The following is an 18,012-nucleotide window of genomic DNA, read 5'->3' as shown; positions in this document are numbered from 1 at the left end:
AAAATTTTTTACCTACTCTTTTTCTAATTTTTTAAGCAAAAAAAAAATTTACCAACAAGTACAAATGATGCATATATCCCATGAAAAACATAAAAAGACAAATTCAAAATTATTAATATAATAATAATTTTATTTAAAAAACAAACTAAACTACTTACAATTGCTCACTGCGAGTTTTTATATTTTAATAACTAATTTGGTTGTGGAAGTAAGAATGGCTCTCGGTTGTGGAGGGAAAATGGGGGACCAGTGGAGGGAAGAAAAATTGGGAAGTGGGGACAAAAGAAGTGAATGATATGATTGGATGAATTGTTCAAGAGAAAAAGTAGCTAGCTGCTTGATTGTAGAAGGTAGTAGCTCTCGGTTGTGGGGGAAAAATGGGGGACCAAAGGAGGGAAGGAAAATTGGGGAGTAGGATCCAAAGAAAGTGAATGATATGATTGGTACTTGCTAGTTGAAATGAAAAGATTTTTTTTTATCTTATTTCAAATGGAATTTGTACCCCACGTATCTTTTTAGAATTTTAGTTTATGAACTAATTTAAAAAATTACGTAATTTTTTCATATCCTTTCTAAGAAAACTCTGAGGGCATACTTAAAATTATATCAAAATTATATAAGTATTATAGGAATTTAAGGAGCAGTGGGGCACCACCTTAAATCAGCCCGGCAGCCAAAAAGGCAAATTTTTTTTTTTAAAACTCTGACAGCCCGGCAGCCGGCAGAATTCTGCACAGCCCAGCCAGTCCAATATTTTTTAAAAAAAAATTTCATCTTTTTGTGTGACAGATGAGAGCAGCCGTGAGAAAGGCCGTGAGGGTCCCTTTTCTTTTTCTTTTCTTTTCTTTTGGGTGGACTAAAGTAGTGAGATATAAGCTGCCCAAGAAGTTTCTTAATTCACTACCAAAACGGAAGCTTTTGCTACTCACTTTCTTGTGTTTGGAACCTTTTGATGGCCCTTTTATGTCCATTCCATGGCTTCCAGCATGGTACAATTCTGCCAATCGTACAAAACTATATACCTAAAATTAAAGAACCAAACAACAATTAGTCCAAACTTAAACCATCCTCCCCAGCAATCCAAATTAAGAATATAACCAAATCTGCATATATCATAGTACCAACCACTAGATAGATACATGCTACTACTACCACTCAAAAACCAAAGCCAAAAGGCAAAACATTTTCAAGAAAAAATGTACCTTGTCTCTGCACCTTCCACTAACAATCGCTGTGGGAAAATACCTAGCAAGTTTTCTCACGGCTGCCCTCATCTGTCACACAAATGCTGCTACTGCATCTTATTGTAAAATGAATGAGATTTTTTGTTTAAAACAGCCTTTTTTTAGTTTAACATCCTATAGAAGTAATTATTGATTTAACAAATCTGTTTTCATCTTTTTCTTACGTTTCAAATTTGAAACGTAATTTAATTAACTTAAAAGATCGTCGGATTTAGTACGTCAAGTGGCATAAGTTTTTAATAAAAAAAAGGGTGAAATTTTCAACATTATTTAGTGAATTTTGTACATGTCAAAACAAATATTGTGGTAGATTTTATTTTTTAATTGAGTTTCATATTTGAAATAATTGAGGCGTAAATATAAAAGAAAGGGTTGGGATATCAAATATGATTAAAATAAAGGAACATGTGCAATTTTGGTCCCCCCAACATTTGGTCTATGAGTTAAACTAATCTGTGATATTTTGACCAAAATAATTATGATAGCAAATTTTTTATTTTAGCCAAATTTAGGACAACTAATACAAAACTATAATATATAACGGTCAAATCAAGTTAGAATTTGTCAAAAGTTTGACTTCGTATTTTTTGGTCCCTTATGTTTTAAATAATTATATTTCAAATGAAATAAAATGTGAATTAGATTGAATGCATAAAAAATGTGGTCTAAATCTCATTAAAATCCTTAAAAGTAATCCACATTGTCAAGACATATTAGCCTAAAAAGCATCTTTTCGTTAAATTAATTACCAACAAATGATAACACATAAATCATATATAAAAGAAAATTTAGTGGAAAAAAGAAAATCTTAGTCGCTGTTAGATGAAGTCAACAGATCAAAGAGACGATTAGTGTATCTTCAATCATTCAATATTCAATGACATCAATCATTTTCATTGAAACATTTTTCTTGAAAATGTTTTGCCCTTTGGCTTTGGTTTTTGAGTGGTAGTAGTAGCATGTATCTATCTAGTGGTTGGTACTATGATATATGCAGATTTGGTTATATTCTTAATTTGGATTGCTGGGGAGGATGGTTTAAGTTTGGACTAATTGTTGTTTGGTTCTTTAATTTTAGGTATATAGTTTTGTACGATTGGCCGAATTGTACTATGCTGGAAGCCATGGAATGGACATAAAAGGGCCATCAAAAGGTTCCAACACAAGAAAGTAAGTAGCAAAAGCTTCCGTTTTGGTAGTGAATCAAGAAACTTCTTGGGCAGCTTATATCTCACTACTTTAGTCCACCCAAAAGAAAAGAAAAACAAAAGGGACCCTCACGGCCTTTCTGACGGCAGCCCTCATCTGTCACACAAAAAGATGAATTTTTTTTTTTTAAGCCCGGCAGCCAGCTTTTTGCAGAATTCTGCCGGCTGCCGGCTGACAGTGTCAGAGTTTAAAAAAAAAAATTTTTGCCTTTTTCAGTATATCTTTGTCAGACTCATATGTGTCCGACTTTTTTTTTTCAACTATATTCTGAGTAATTAGCCAACTAAAGGAGAGTATGTTATAAAATTCAGGGGTGCATATATGGTGATAAATCTTCCATATATGTTGCATATATGGTGATGGCTAAACAGGTAGGATGGACTAAAATTACAATCCATTCAGATAGCAAATCAGTTATTGACCAGATACATAGTGGCCATGAGTATGATAGTACCATTGCAACTATTCTGGAAGATGTGCAGGATTTGACTTCACATTTTGTAAGCTGTAGGTTTGTGTGCATATCTAGATCAGAAAATGAAATTAGCCATGCTCTAGCTCAGTTTGCTATTCAGCTAGTGAATGATATTGAATGGGAACAAAATTTCCCAGTTTGGCTGATGGATTTAGTGAGGAAGCAAATGAGGGTAGTTGCCCCTTTTTGTAATTAATTCTTGTATTTATCAAGGGATTATCAAATATATATAACTATTAACGTTTGTGGAAAAAAAAATATATGGTGATAAATCTTGAAAAGTTTCAAGGCCGTTATATAATTGTTATCAAATTTGAAGTGAGCAATTGTCCACCCTTCACTCCTATATATAGCTCCACCACCAGCAACATAACAACTATCCAACCACGACCACTACAACTAGGGCAAGCTTTATGAGGTTGGAAGATGGCTTAAAAAAAATTTGGATGTGTGGTGTGCTAAAAAAAAAAGTTAAATATGATGTAACAAATTTAAAATGATCAGTTTACCTTGAAATGGAGTATAATGAAACTTGTGAGGCTCTGATCTTGCGTGACTGATGGTGATTGTCCATGTCTTCACAGCTACAAATTTGTCTTCTCTTTTTTGCCCTTTTAGCTCATTTCAAAGGCAAAAATATCTTCAATTGATTTTGTTGTAGTTTATGTAATGCATCTACACTGACTGACTTGGCATTGACCTTTTCGGCTTCTTTATTGCATTTTGATTGAAGATTATTGTATATATTTTTTGTATTAACTACTTAAAACTTGTTTGATGTGATATATATATATATATATATATATATATGATAAGAAAACAATTACGTTATGTGTGCAGTGAATTACAGCAATATTTGTTGGGTAAAATACACTAAACTCCCTTGTGGTTTGGGTTATTATCATAAAGCCTCTTCATTGCTTGAAAACCTCCAAGGAACCCCTTGTGGTTTGGACTAATTTGGATAATGAACGGAAATTGTCCAATTTGACGGAAATATGAAATCGTCCAATCGTCCAATCGTCCAATTCCGTCAAATTAGACGATTTTCGTTCATTGCCCAAATTAGTCCAAACCACGAGGGGGTTCTTTGGGGGTTTTCAAACAATGAGGAGGCTTTATGATAATAATCCAAACCACAAGGGGGTTTAGTGCATTTTACCCATATTTTTTCTACATACTGCATGTTCAAACTGATCAGTGCTCCTTTTTTTTTTTCTTAACTGTTTTATTAGTGATTTCTGTCCCTGATTTTGTTTCTCTTTCATTTTTTTGTGGAAAAATTGACGGTTTTTAAGTCTCTGTTGTCGCAATTTTATACCTCTATCTTGTTGGAGACACTGCTTAGTTGTTGGCTTGGGAGTTTCTTGAGTCATTGAAAACTATACATTATCATTTTGAACATCTTATTCTTAGCAAGATATACAAGAATGCGTGGCATTAACCGTTAAGTAAGCAATTGAATGATGATGAAATTGTTCGAATGCAGGCTTTTGAGCTAACTGAGATATGTGCTTAGGGAATTTCTACCATTTATCCACACAAGATTCCATAAACTTCATGCCATCTTATGCCTGTCTTGGTTATTCATGCTTAATTATAGTTTGAATAAACTTTTGTCTAAATGAATATTTGTTGCAACGACAATTAGACTAATTAAATATTGTTGCCTATGTTATTTTGTTGTTTTTGTATTGATTTGAATATTATTGATCATGAACTATTTTGGATTTTTTTTGGTGTTATCACTAGAAGGTTATCTTAAAATAAAAGAAAGCAAGCCTGATAGTTTTCAACAATGTTTTGAACTTTTGTTATGAGCTGCATTATCATTAGAATAATGATTCTGGAAGCTTGACAGCATATTTTACTTAACAAAAAATTTCTTTTGTGTTAGCTTCACAAATTAAAAAATATATATATATATATATATATATATTCAGTCTTATATTTAATTACCAAATTTCTTTTGGATTCCTACCAATTTAATGTCAAGACTAAAAATAGTTTACTTCTCTCTTTTTTGTTTCTTTTTTCATGATAAATATTATTTGCCTCCTAAAGGCTAATAAGTAATAAGAGAGTATTGGTGCCAAAATCTCTTTTAAAAAAAATAAAAAAGGCGCTTCAAAGTCAAAATTCAAAAGACTCAAAATTAACTTGCTAGCTAAAGGATAAAGCTTGGGTACTAACCAGTCATGGTATGATACTTTATTCATCAATTTACATTCTCTTGGCAGATTGGGACATTCACCAATTTACATTCTCTTGGCTGATGAAGATTAGTTTGCTCTATGATTTTTTTTTTTTTGTCAATTGCTCTATGATTGTTGGCTTACAAATGATTGTTATTTTATAATATTTTAATATTTTATTGCTTTGGACTATTACTTGTTAATCCACGTTGTTTCCTTTTTATATGCTTATGCTTTACGTTCTCGAAATATCATGTTTCATTAGTAATTTTCACTTAAAAAGTTAATTCATAACTACTAGTGTAAAAAAATTATTATATTGTCACTATATAAAATGTTAATCCAAAATTAAATATTCCAAAACGAGTTAAGACACGACACTGACACATTACCAAACAAACAGGTTAGATAAAAACATGACATAAAATTTAAATGTGTAATTTATGAGTTTATATATACTTTGATATGAACAAAAAAATGATACAGAAGTGACACAACACGACATGTTTATCGCTCTACAACCATTAATCCAACAAAGTAATAATTTATTGGATTGCTATAGTGTAATCTCAAATTGCTAAAATAGATGCATCATTAACCTTATAAAATCGTATTCTCACTAAAATAAAATCAATTTAAAAATAAAAAAACAGACCATAAAAAAAATTACCACGCTCCTAACTAAAATGTATTATACATTAATAATCACAAAAAAAAAGAAACAAAAAAGCGACAATATCAGGGCCCTCCACAGGCAAAGGGTGACCTCACAAAACTTTAAGAGAAGATGACGCACGAGACTAACGGTACGAACAAAAAATATATTCTTTCTTTAGTACTGATTGCTGAATTTTGGGTTCCTGCTTTTAGTTCATGACGCTCAGGTTGCACATAAACTGTTTGTCACAAGTTCAAAAAGAAAAGAAACTAGAATACAGCAAAAAAAAACACATTCAGTAACGCAAGATAATTCATCGTAGATGAACAGTATGAACAGTTTACCCAAGGTAATGGATTATACTTTTTAAGTCGTACAATTTTGGTAGTAAGTTACCGAACATTCCAGGGCAAATAGAAGTTGTCAACACTTTAACAGGCTTTGAAGCTCATTCAAGTCGGAGACAGTAGAATTGAGTAATTGTTAACTTTGCTTTTGAACTTTCGCGGACACAGCAGAAAACGGCACTTGGAACACCCATTTGTCTAATCATGGCGAGGAGTTTTAACAGAGCCTACACAATTTCCCAATCCATGTCGACACTATGATCTTCAGCATCAGGACGTCTGTTCTTCAGCTGGCGATCAAACTGCATCTCAGCACGAGTGTCCCTGAGCTGATCAGGTTGAGTACCATCAAATTCATCAGGCAAATCATCCAGCATACTGGTAATGTCACTGTAGCCTTTCATGACACTAGAAAAATCATGGTACCAGTCATGCTTATCTTCCATTAGATAATTGGAAACAGAAGGTTCAACATTGATTTCCCTGATACGGTCAACATCTAGTTCCATGCTAATATGGCCATGCTCTCGAGCTATTGCTTTGTGCTTGACAGTCCAATCAGGGCGACTCCATAAATATAATGGTGGTGTCTGCGCGTTCCACTGCTCGATTTGCTGAGCAAGCACATCCACTGACCCAGGCAGATAAAAGGACTGATAAAAAATTATTTGAGTAAGTGATTTACTTCATCCTCAAATTAGATCACTATGTGGGGGTTGGCAGGCAGTGAAGGGGAGAGCGAGAAGATGCTAATTGCTAATTTTCTTACCTTCCCAGAAAGTAATTCGTCATCTTCCCAAATCAAATCATATGGCAACTTTCCCCTGTCAAGTCTGTAGTTGCCAGAAGGAAAATAATAACAATAATAATGAGCAGGTAAATCATACTTTCTGGAATTTCTGAAGTACAAAGTTTATCTTATAGCTTCTTTAAGTACAAATTTTACCTTTTAGTTTCTTTAGGAACAATGAGAATCATGAGCTTTGGACTGAATGTCAGAGCTTTTGAAATGAACGTATTAGCCAGAGATGCATGGACGCCAAAAGGAGGATTCAGCCCCATGATCTGTTCACGATGAATAGTGAGGATCTTCAAATATAACACTACAACATAGACAAAGTCACAGAAAGCCACCTATTTCGCAACTTACAAGATTTGATCCAGCAGGTAATTCATCTTGACAAATACTCATCCAATTCCTTTTCTCAAAACTGAAAGCATTCTGAAGAACAGTAGTAAAACATTAAAAGGAGAAAACTCAACATTAAAAATCATTGCTCATGAGTGGCAATAAACGCAATCTTTATCAGATCAAAAGATGTGGGATGAAAACCAAAACATTAGCAATGACCTTGAACATGATCATGAACTGATAGCCTAAACAGTTTTAGGTTTATTACTTTCAGCTACGGCCTTGTATATACTTAAAAATGATCCACCATTGAACGTAAAACAATTGGGCCAGGACATGCTTCTTCACTTTAAGTTGCTACTACCTTAGAAAGACTGCAGGAGAGATGCGAATATCATGAATTTCCAGTAATATACTTTTTTCTAATGTCTGCCTAAGAAGCAAATTGACAATGCATGTCCCCAGTAGTTTCTTGTTAGGTTTGCAGTAAACTTAGGGAAAAAGGAAGGGTTGTTATATGAAGATGCATGCATTACCTCTTTTCCCCAAATATTAAAGCTCTAGCTGCACTGAAGGAGAAAATTAATGATACTCAGGTTAACCAAGTTAGTCTTTGCGGTGAAACAAGCCTTATGTCCCATCCACATTTTCTAAAGTTATGGAAGATGATTTCTTTTCAATGCCTAAACCTAAGCAAAAGAAACTTTCCCTTTCAGCACTTCCTTTTTCCTATCTCAATATTACAAGATACAATATATATAAAAAAAAAACAACGGAAAGATAAGTATCATCCCATAGGAGAACAATAAATTATAACAGCACATAAAATAAGAAGATCCCTCACTAGAAAAACAAAGCAAAAGCTAATCCTGGCTACTGATTCTTCTTCAATTAAAGATTTTATCCTCAGCATGGATTCTAACGCCTGTCTTTGAACAAAAAACGGAGATGTATATGTCAGATCTAACCTAATGTACAAGACACATGAAGCAACAATCCAAACTGTCGAAGATATTATCTCCCATGATTATGGGATTTTATTGCTTATGATCAATCAAGTTTGAATAGATTAACTAAAATAAAAGATAGGATATGAGTTGGTTACGTAATCCCTAAAATCATGGTTCTATTACCTTAACTTGTGGCAGAACTGTGATAGGGTTGTCCTATAAATGCGTACCTTGTAAGCATATTCGGTGTGTGGGAAAATAAAGAAAAGCAGAGTTTTGTTTATTTCCTTTTCTTTTTTAAAGTTTACACAAACTTACCATGGAATTAAAAGCAGCTTGCACAGGAATATTGGTATTTTGCCCGACAACCTTGTTCTATTCAATACCTTCCAGAAAATATTTATATTGCTTTCCAAGCAGCACGAAGAAAAAAGAGCAAACCCAGCAATGACATTGGTCGATAGGAGACATGCCTCACTAGCACTGACCTTTATAAAATAAACAAAGCATTCTTATTCAAAACCCACCATCTTAAGCAATTGACTTGTTTATTGAAAGAAGTGTTAATCGTCTGTGATTGTTCGACCCATGGAAAGGATACCTTTTGAATCCCTCTGAACCTACTTTACACCAAAGAGCAATGAACTGCATCTCTAATGCATTGAATCTTGGACGATTGTAACAGATCTGACAGATTGTCAGATCAACATTGTGACTCCTATTTGTATCACATATAACTACCCATCAAGCACATATTCAGAAGTGATTACCTGGTTTAGAGCATAAACTGATCACAAGCATCCTTCACCAAGAATCATGAATCATAATACAGGGGTTTGTCAGTCGAGGAAACTCTAAGTTTGACAGTGGCAAGAACAAGGACTAGAGTAAAAAGAACCACGGGATTTTAACTGCTAAGACAAATAAACCTTAAACTGTCTTGGAAAAAAAATTGAAAAAAAAACTTTCAATAAGATGCATCTTTCTGTTTCTCCCAAAGACACAAGTCATTCACCTTTTTCCCTAAACCTTCTTTCAGAACTTCAATGCTCAACTTTTAATATATCAACTAGTTTCACCCGATCTGTTGGAAGTCATACCTGAAAGTATTCTTCAAATATTTCAAGCCAATCAACAACAGCTCAACCATGGCTTTTTGCTAAGATCAGGTTTGTCTACCCTAACTTTCTTTGCAAAATCTACTTGCTCAAATATATCTCTAAGCAGCACTTACTGCAGTAATAGATTATCCTGTATGGATATGCAAAGATCCCCCATTACTGAACATTGCTTGGTCTGAAATAATTTGATCTTTTAAAATCCTAAACAAATGCTGGACCAAGCTAGTAGAAGCTAAAGCTAAAAATCATTAATCTAACTTGGAAAGGCAATTTTGAACCTGTATGTACTTTGAACTTGGGCCACCAAGATCACTACTACCTTTAGATGGCCCAGTTCTCTTGGCCTATGAGAAGTTGCAAGCTTTTGTGTTCATTTCTGTTTCATGTCATAACTAGTTTTATTTTCTTTTAAACGAGGTTCAGAAGAATATCTATTACACCTTCTATGATTTCCTACTTTCTGTACCATACTCAGTGGTTATTATACTTACCCAGAGGCTATTTTCCTTTAGATCTCTTAGAAAATGTTCGGAAAATGTTCGGCAGAAGATTTTGAACTGTTTTTATTTTGCAAACCATGATAAACAGGGTTAGAATACGTGGCAGGTTGACATCAATGAAGCATTAAATGCACAATAAGCTATTCTCATAATGATTAAGCTAAATAAAGATACTTATGGTAGAGAGTTTACTTATTAACTCACATCAAAAGCAAATGGTAAAATCAAATTAACATAGATAAAGATTTGTTTGGTTTTTGACACAGAACAACACAAGGAATAAAACTAGATGCAGTCACGAACATAATTCAAAGGTCCTTAGTCTTCAACTAAGGCAAGCTGTCATTATGCGAAGCAAAATCGAGAATTTGCATCTAGATTGTGTGAGCAAAAAGTGCCTCAAGCTACATTTCTCAGAAAGCAATGCCAAGAACATATGATGAAAACTGCACCTTGGGTTGTATAATATCATAGTTTTTGAAGGAGCACTTCCTGCCCAATTTGTCCAGAGCTTCTTTCATTAAACAACTGAAATCATTTGAGCCACAACAGAAGTCGACTATCTGCTCAACGGCGTTAATTTAATCAGATATGAAATCAAAAGAACATGAACAGCCATAATACTACAGATGCCAAGGATACAAAAGACTCCCCCAGCAGTTTAATAATTTAACAAGACAATCTCTCCAATTGCAGATTGTCAAGGCAATCTCAATGAAGATTAAACCAGTCATTTCAAAGAAAACCATGACAGCCAAAATAAGTTCTTCCTGTTTTACATACCATCTAACTCACTATACTATTTAACTCAAGAAAGTACATGTTTCATAAAACCAGAAAGCACATAGTTGAAAACTTCCATTTTCATCCTGAATTCTTCCATCAGTCAGACAAATCTACACTACAGTTGCACTATCTTGCTCCTAACCCATAATATTCAGGAAGTAAACTTGTTCATATTACTTCATGTATTGTGCGGATATGTAGCGAATTTCAGTAAATGGTCAGAAATTTAAAACTTGAAGAGTGCCAAGCACATCGAAACAACACGAGGATTAGGAATGTGCAGCCTAGCTACAATGGTGAAATGATATCCAGAGTGGCAAAAGTTCAATAGTTTCTTAAACATTTTATGGTAGATGACTTTGGCATGTTTCCACAGAAATGGATATCTACAGATTTATGCTTCATACATCACCCAGATAAACAACATTTAAGAAGACCATGAAAATGCACATTTTGCTTCTTGTTTCCAATGCAATCATTCCATAGTGCAAATGCTAAAAGCAATCAAACTTAGCATGTTCTATATAGTAATGGTGCCTAGGATATAGGTTATGTTTAATAAAACCAGAGGATTAAGTCTACACCAAAGACAAAATTGCTGAAACAGAGAACTTTGGCCATGCGGAACAACATAATCATTTCTGCACTACCTAATTCTTTCATGTAGAGTAAAATCATTTCTGCACTACCTACAGTTCTGCCCACTATATACACAAAATCAAAGTAGATGATAAATATGAGATCAGTTTGATCTTACTGTATCACCATCTTCAACGTACCACCGGAGCCTGTCAACTACCTGGAAAAGAAATTGAGCATTTTATCAGCAGGTATTTATGTTCAAACAAAAGCAAAGAGCACATATAGCTAACTATTCCATAAAAACAGAAAATTGATAAGTTGATGGGAGCAAGAATGGTTCATTATACTGCTAATTGTAAGAAAATATTAAAATGCAAAAACAAACGAAGATGCAAAAAATGTGGAGTACTTTCATGTATGCACAAACACATAAACAATCATACTGCGGCTTTTGTTTTCCTTTTCCAGAAAGATGAATTATACACGTAGGTCTCTAGTTAAGATCTCAAATAATAGAAGGTCCAAAAAGCTTGGCTGCTGTAAATGAAACATCTGGAAAAAGTATTAATTATGCTGAACCTTAACAATCAACAGTATGAAATCCAATAAAGTAAGCATTGCTTACAGCAATTAGAACGCAACATCCAAGTCAAAACATGATAGGATAGAAGCACATCATGCTGTGCAGAGAAAGGGAGGTAACTAACAGGCCTCCCTTTCTCTACTAACAGGCCTTTTGGAATGACACAGCCAAAGCAGTTAAAGGCCTAAAATTTTAAGTCCACATTAGTCAAGTACGAATTTCGACAATAACAACATGCTTAAATAAATCTCCCTGAAATGCCCATACAGTACTTTAAAGGACATTATTGCTCTTCACATAACATTTAAGTATCCCAAGTACCTTTTCCTTCCACCAATATTTCAAATTCCACATCTAAATAGATCCACCATAATTACTAAAGCCATCACTTTGACAAGACCTACCAGTACCTACAATCATCACTCCAAGGCAAACTACCTAACAGTACAAACGTACAACACAAAAGACAAGGACAATAAAGTTCTCTGCCTGTATATCATATTAATTATTCATACATGGTCTGCGTCCATTGCTGTTCATCTCTTTTCTATTTCTTTTGTTTCTTGTTTCCTTTTTTTTCACATTCTGGGGATGTGGTGTATGTATAATGTATCTTTTGAATGTGCATCATGTGTTTCTGTGCGCCAGCTTTCATGGCTGTGTATATCAAGGAGAACAAGGAGTAGAAGGGAAGAAAAAGCGGAGGTGGGGAGTTGGAGAGAGATATATGGCACATCCTGGGGTAGGGAAAGGAAACAAGATTGAGGTAGGGAAAGATGAATGAAGCTGTGCAATGTGTGGCACATGAGGAAGCTTGGTGGGGAAGGGGATAGACTTTTTCTCCTACAATTTTTTGGCTTTTCATCTCATAATTACTTCCTTCTCTTAATCAATTGAGAATATGATTACTTTCCAACAAGTTTTGACAATTTCATGTCAAATGAGATTAAACAGTACAGCCATGAGAATTCTATTCTAACTATTTTCTAAGAGATAAATTTGATTTACCTAAACTTCAGGGTCTAACTTATAATATGACCAAACCTCATCAGTGTGTTTGGTCTTTCAAAATATTCTAAGTTAAGAAGAGAACTACTATAATAAAGCCCAAACATTTTACTCCAACAACATTGAGGCCTTTTTAATTTCTAAATTTGGCTAGTAAACTTATACTTTCTTCTCATTTTCATAGTTTTCATAAGTGTGAAGTTTCTGATTACAAGTACAGAATATGAACGAGTACATGCAATAATCAGACAAATAAAACAATCTTCTCTCACACATCACAATTCTAAGACATGCATCTGATTAATTTTTCTATGTCCTATCCACTTGTCATTCAGGAAAGAAGTTCAAAAGCCTCAAGTCAGAGTTAGAAAGGCGTCCTAATTGTCATTGCATTTCAAGAGTAAGCAACAAAGATGTCCTAATACAAAGGGACAATATATCTTGCCTCCTTCAGCTTATCCACTTTGGTGAAGTGACGACCAAATGAAGTGTAGCGCTGCATAATTTGAACAAAACATGCATTTAGTGTTTTTACCTCTTAGTCAAATAGCTGTGAAACTATGCAAGAAATTACAAATCATGAAGGAATATTGAAGAGTTTCTCATAATCTTATAGGAGTATAGCATCACTCAAACATGTCACTCAACCTGAATGGTATGTAGTTGAGTATACCAAAATTTGAAAATAACAGTGTGACTTCTACAACTGGAAAATTATGACTGGCAAGTGAAATTATTTACCATCTCAATCTCATATATTTACCCATAAAACATGAACAAAAGCATATAAGTTCCAACATAAGCACTCAAATGTTCTCAACCCTTTGCTCTATGATTTTCACTTAATTGTTTTCAGCAATAAAAAAGTGCCGTCTTCAGCTCAACTTTCTGTTACTGTTTGTTTACTTTGCAGGCAACAATCGACGGCTTGATTAATCCAGTATTATCCCTTTTCTGATGGAATCTCTCACAAGGGATGACTAGTCCCACTAGAACGTGTTATCCCACGTGTAGGATAAAATTACACCATCCAGGGGCACAAGGAAATTTTTTGAAGGACGGCAATATGAAGCCTGACACATAATTTTTTTCCACCTGGCCCTCAATAAGGACATTTGTAAGTTTCTTTTGGTTCTCTCTCGGCAATATCTTATCAATTATGTAGAGCAAACAAAAAAGCAGAATCACGGCCTTAAAATGGATTAAGAGCCAAGGAGTCCTTCTGAGATGACTCATTTGTCAGTGTAGTCTGTGAACTCAAGCAACCTAATTGTGCAGAATTGAAGCTGCAGTCATTGGCTAATGGACTCTTTGCATATTGTGTTCCATCAATGGCTTATGAAATGCCTGAATAAAAGCTTTGACACTGTTAATGTTCCCAATGGTTCACCTGATAATGTTCCAAATCAACTTGTCAGCACGTGAACAAATGTTTGAGAATAGGTCAAGAGGGGCAAACATGATGGTAGTTTTCCTGACCAAAACTACTTGCAATTATCTTGGTAAATCATAATGTTTTCAATAAAGCACTTACAATTCCCAAAAACTAATGGATACTAAGTATGAATCTAAATATCAATAAATTGCTCTGATGTTAATAATGGCCAAATAAGAAATTTCCCCCTTCAAACTCTGCATACAGCAAATTGGAAGATGCTAAAGTTGCAGATGATGATCATAATGGTTTTTCAAGAACTATAGCCTTGTTCCTAGAGTAAAATGTTTAGTTCCTATTTCCATACAAAAAATGCATTAGGACAAAGGAAAGTCAAATTGATAAGTCTTTCAGTTGTGAACAGTGGCATAGCCACAAGGTCTTTCCACTGGGTGCTAAACTAATATGTTGTAGTAGTACAATATTTTAATGTCCTAGTAGTTTTCTCTCTTCTTGCCTTCCTTCTCCCCACCCCTCTTCTTGGAAAGGACAAATCTTAAGTTAAGAAATAAAGGATCCCAAGCTGTCAAGCCCAAATAAGAATACTATATTGTGTGGCAACTAAGAACTGAGTTTTCCTCTGGAAGATAAAACTTTATTGAAATGCTATGTTGGATCAAGTATTTAAAGTCAACAGTAGGAACACTTATACAATGTAAATGAGGTAAATGAGGCTATATGGAAAAGGCAAAGATTTAAAATGAATTGCTGCAAAAAATTTCGTGTCTATATATAATCATAGTTAGGCCTAGTTTGGGAGTTTAGGAGAGAGGAGAAGAGAATAGAAACCTTAAATTATGAGAGAAAACAAGGGCGAAATTCTAATATTGTTTGAGAGTCAAGGAAAGAAGTGGAATGGTATTAGATATACAAGTCAAATAAAAATTTGTATCACATCCAATTTAAGTATAAAATCACGATTTTAAAAAGATTTATTAGTTTCCAGCAACTCTCTCCCCTTCTCTTCCCAATTTTGACAGAAAATTCTTACTAATTGTACCACCACTACAGATCCTCCCAAATCAGTTTGTTTCTCTTTAAGAAACTCCCAAGCAGTTGAAATTGTAACTTTCTCTCGCTTTCTTTTCTTTTCTTCTCAAATCTCCAACTCCCAAATTTAGTCTTGAGGATTAGGCAGTGGGTGCAAGCTACACATAAACATTCAGGGGTCTCATATTATCTATGTAAAAGGCTCCAACAGGGTCAGTGGCAACAATTGGCCCATTGTACGTCATTTCCTGACCATATGGGATCACATTCATGGTACAAGGAAAATTTTGCTTAAACCCAATAGGTTGGCATATGGGTAACTGCATTATGAAGGCAAAATAACTAAAGAATGTAAAAGATACTTCACAAGTACTACATACGAGTGTTCTAAAGATCATATCAACTACTTGGTAAAACTTAAGAGTGGTGAACTTAAGTCATTGGGTTTGTTTGGACTAACTTGATTTCAGATAAAATAATTTGCTTCACAAATTTCAACCACCTTTTTATCTTCCCAATCACCTTTTTTATCTCACATACATCACATCACAAAAAGTGCTACAGTAATTATCTCAAATAAATCATCCAAATAAACTCCTATCCAAACAAACTCATTATGAACTTAAGTCATTAAGTGGAAGAATAAATAGAATTGACATTAGGTTAATATTGAAATTGTGAACTTTGAACCATCAGGACTTGCAATTAAAATTTCCGCAGGTCTTGTGTGTGAATTGGTACATGTAAAAATGGACCTTTGATGATTTGACTGAGGCTACATTGATTGCAGGATATTGAAACATTATTCCAATGTGGATTGGGTCTAAACTCTATAAATCTAACTGAAGTTAACTATAATGCATCGAACCATAAGTAGTCTTGCTTAGGTAGTTTAATCTATTGCCAAGAAATCTATAGTATGCCATCTTCAGCAACAGGGCATGAGATATTTATTCTACAATGATTTCGTAGTATTAACCTTTTGCAGATTTGAGTAACTATATTCTCAGATATCCTTTCTTGCTACCAGGCTACTGCTAGTGAATCATAAGTAGAACTAGAATTCCTTGTTTCCTGCTCCTCTACTTCTTGTTCTTGCAATTATTGAATTCAAATGCCACTCTCAACATGCATAACCTGCTGCATGAATATTGGCACTAGAACTTAAAGTTTGACCACCATGTTCTCTGAAGGAGAGAGATGCAATGATCCTAGAACAAAAGGATTTAAGCCAATTAAGAGAGAGGGAAAAAACAGAAGGTATTTTACTTGATTCCTGAGTCTGGTGGGCTCTTTTTTAATGGTCAAGTTGTTGAAATTTCCCGGTAAAAGCTGGTTTGAGAGATCAAGGACAAATTGCAGCAAAATCCAAAATATTGCATGCAATATCACTTTGAAGCTGCTACCTGATGAGTTCGTCTATTTTGAGACACCAAAAGATTCTCAAAGGAAAACTCTTAACTAGAAGATGTCAACTAATGGACTTGAGAATGATTGTTCTCCAACAAAGGGATTTTTCTTCACAGCTTCTCGTCCTTCAAAACTTGTTGGACAAAATTATAATATTTACTTGTTTGAAATGTTTTGAAAAAGTCAAAAGCTCTCTCATGCGCACTGTACTGGCTGGGATTCAGAATCAGCTTTTTTCCAGTTGAGAACACCTTATATTTATAACAGCTTTTAGCTTAAAGAAGAGCTAAAATCACAGGACATTTAAGCCCACTTCACAACAGAGATGTAATGTCGAGAATATGAGGATAAAAAATAAGAAAAAGAAAAACACTACACACACACAGAGAGTTCTAGATAAGCTTATCTGGCAAGAAAAATAAAGCTGAAAGTAAATGTAGTGCAGGTAGGTAAAGTATTGAGATTTAGCAGCTTCAAATTCAGGTGAAAGACCAGCCAAAAAACTCATAATTGCCATCTGTTCCCGTTGAGTTTGCTGAACTTTTACATCAGAACTAAACGGTAATAACAGATTAAGCTCCTCATAAGTTTTCTTAAAATCCATAAAATAAGTCGTGATGGACTTATCTTGTTTCTCTGCACGATAAAAGGCTTGACACACCTCATATATGCGAGAAATATTCCCTTTACCAGAATACAAAAATTCTAAATACTCCATTAACTCCTTAACAAATTCACAGTGATTAATTAAGCTAATTACCTCACTGTCAATAGAATTCCGTATTTGTAGGAACAATCTAGCATCTTCCCTTAGCCATGTCTGTCTTGAACCATCTTTTGGAGGATCATCAGTCAGATGATTGTCTTTATCAATGCTTCGCAGATAAAGACGAACCGTTTTGCTCCAATCAAGATAGTTAGAATTGTTGAGTTTGTGGTCCGTGATCTTAGACATCACAGGAACCACATCAGACGTAACGACAGATTTCGTTTCTGCCATGGGTTCAGAATTAACAGAATAAAAACAAAAAAGGACAGATCTGAACTCTTTAAAACAAGAGTGAAGAATAGAACACAGATGTGTCCTATACAGAACCAGATGAACCGAATGATGACTACTGAATTTTCCGGCAGCGGACAGAGACCCTAACCTTGATGGTAGGGCTCTGATACCATGAAAACTAAGAAAAAGGGGGAGAAAAAATACTTTTCTTCCTTCCTTTGGACTACACAATATACATATATATATACACAAGTGTAACTACCTAATTAATATATGATACTTTAATCATATGATACCTAATTAATACATGATACTATAATTATATGATACCTAATTAATACATGATACTATAATCATATCTTTCCTAATATTTACACATATCTT

General features: G+C 34.3%; 1 protein-coding gene across 1 annotated transcript in view; it reads right to left on the bottom strand.

Moving 5' to 3' along the window:
- Window positions 1-6,069: 6,069 nt before the first annotated feature.
- The window catches only part of LOC113771300 (protein ENHANCED DOWNY MILDEW 2-like), a 15,987-nt gene continuing 4,044 nt past the window's right edge, over window positions 6,070-18,012 (bottom strand). Inside the window, exons 6-13 of the mRNA XM_027315897.1 lie at window positions 17,386-17,776; window positions 13,236-13,286; window positions 11,375-11,416; window positions 10,284-10,394; window positions 7,279-7,350; window positions 7,075-7,193; window positions 6,898-6,961; window positions 6,070-6,781 (exon numbers count right to left, since the gene is read on the bottom strand). Coding sequence (XP_027171698.1) covers window positions 6,356-6,781; window positions 6,898-6,961; window positions 7,075-7,193; window positions 7,279-7,350; window positions 10,284-10,394; window positions 11,375-11,416; window positions 13,236-13,286; window positions 17,386-17,776 — 1,276 coding nt within the window. The 3' untranslated portion in view covers window positions 6,070-6,355. The remainder of the gene's footprint in view (window positions 6,782-6,897; window positions 6,962-7,074; window positions 7,194-7,278; window positions 7,351-10,283; window positions 10,395-11,374; window positions 11,417-13,235; window positions 13,287-17,385; window positions 17,777-18,012) is intronic.

The sequence above is a fragment of the Coffea eugenioides genome, chromosome 5 (assembly GCF_003713205.1).
Source record: "Coffea eugenioides isolate CCC68of chromosome 5, Ceug_1.0, whole genome shotgun sequence".
NCBI classification, from domain to species: domain Eukaryota; kingdom Viridiplantae; phylum Streptophyta; class Magnoliopsida; order Gentianales; family Rubiaceae; genus Coffea; species Coffea eugenioides.
The sequence above is the reverse complement of the archived record's forward strand: the minus strand, read 5'-3'. Positions and strand labels throughout refer to the sequence as shown.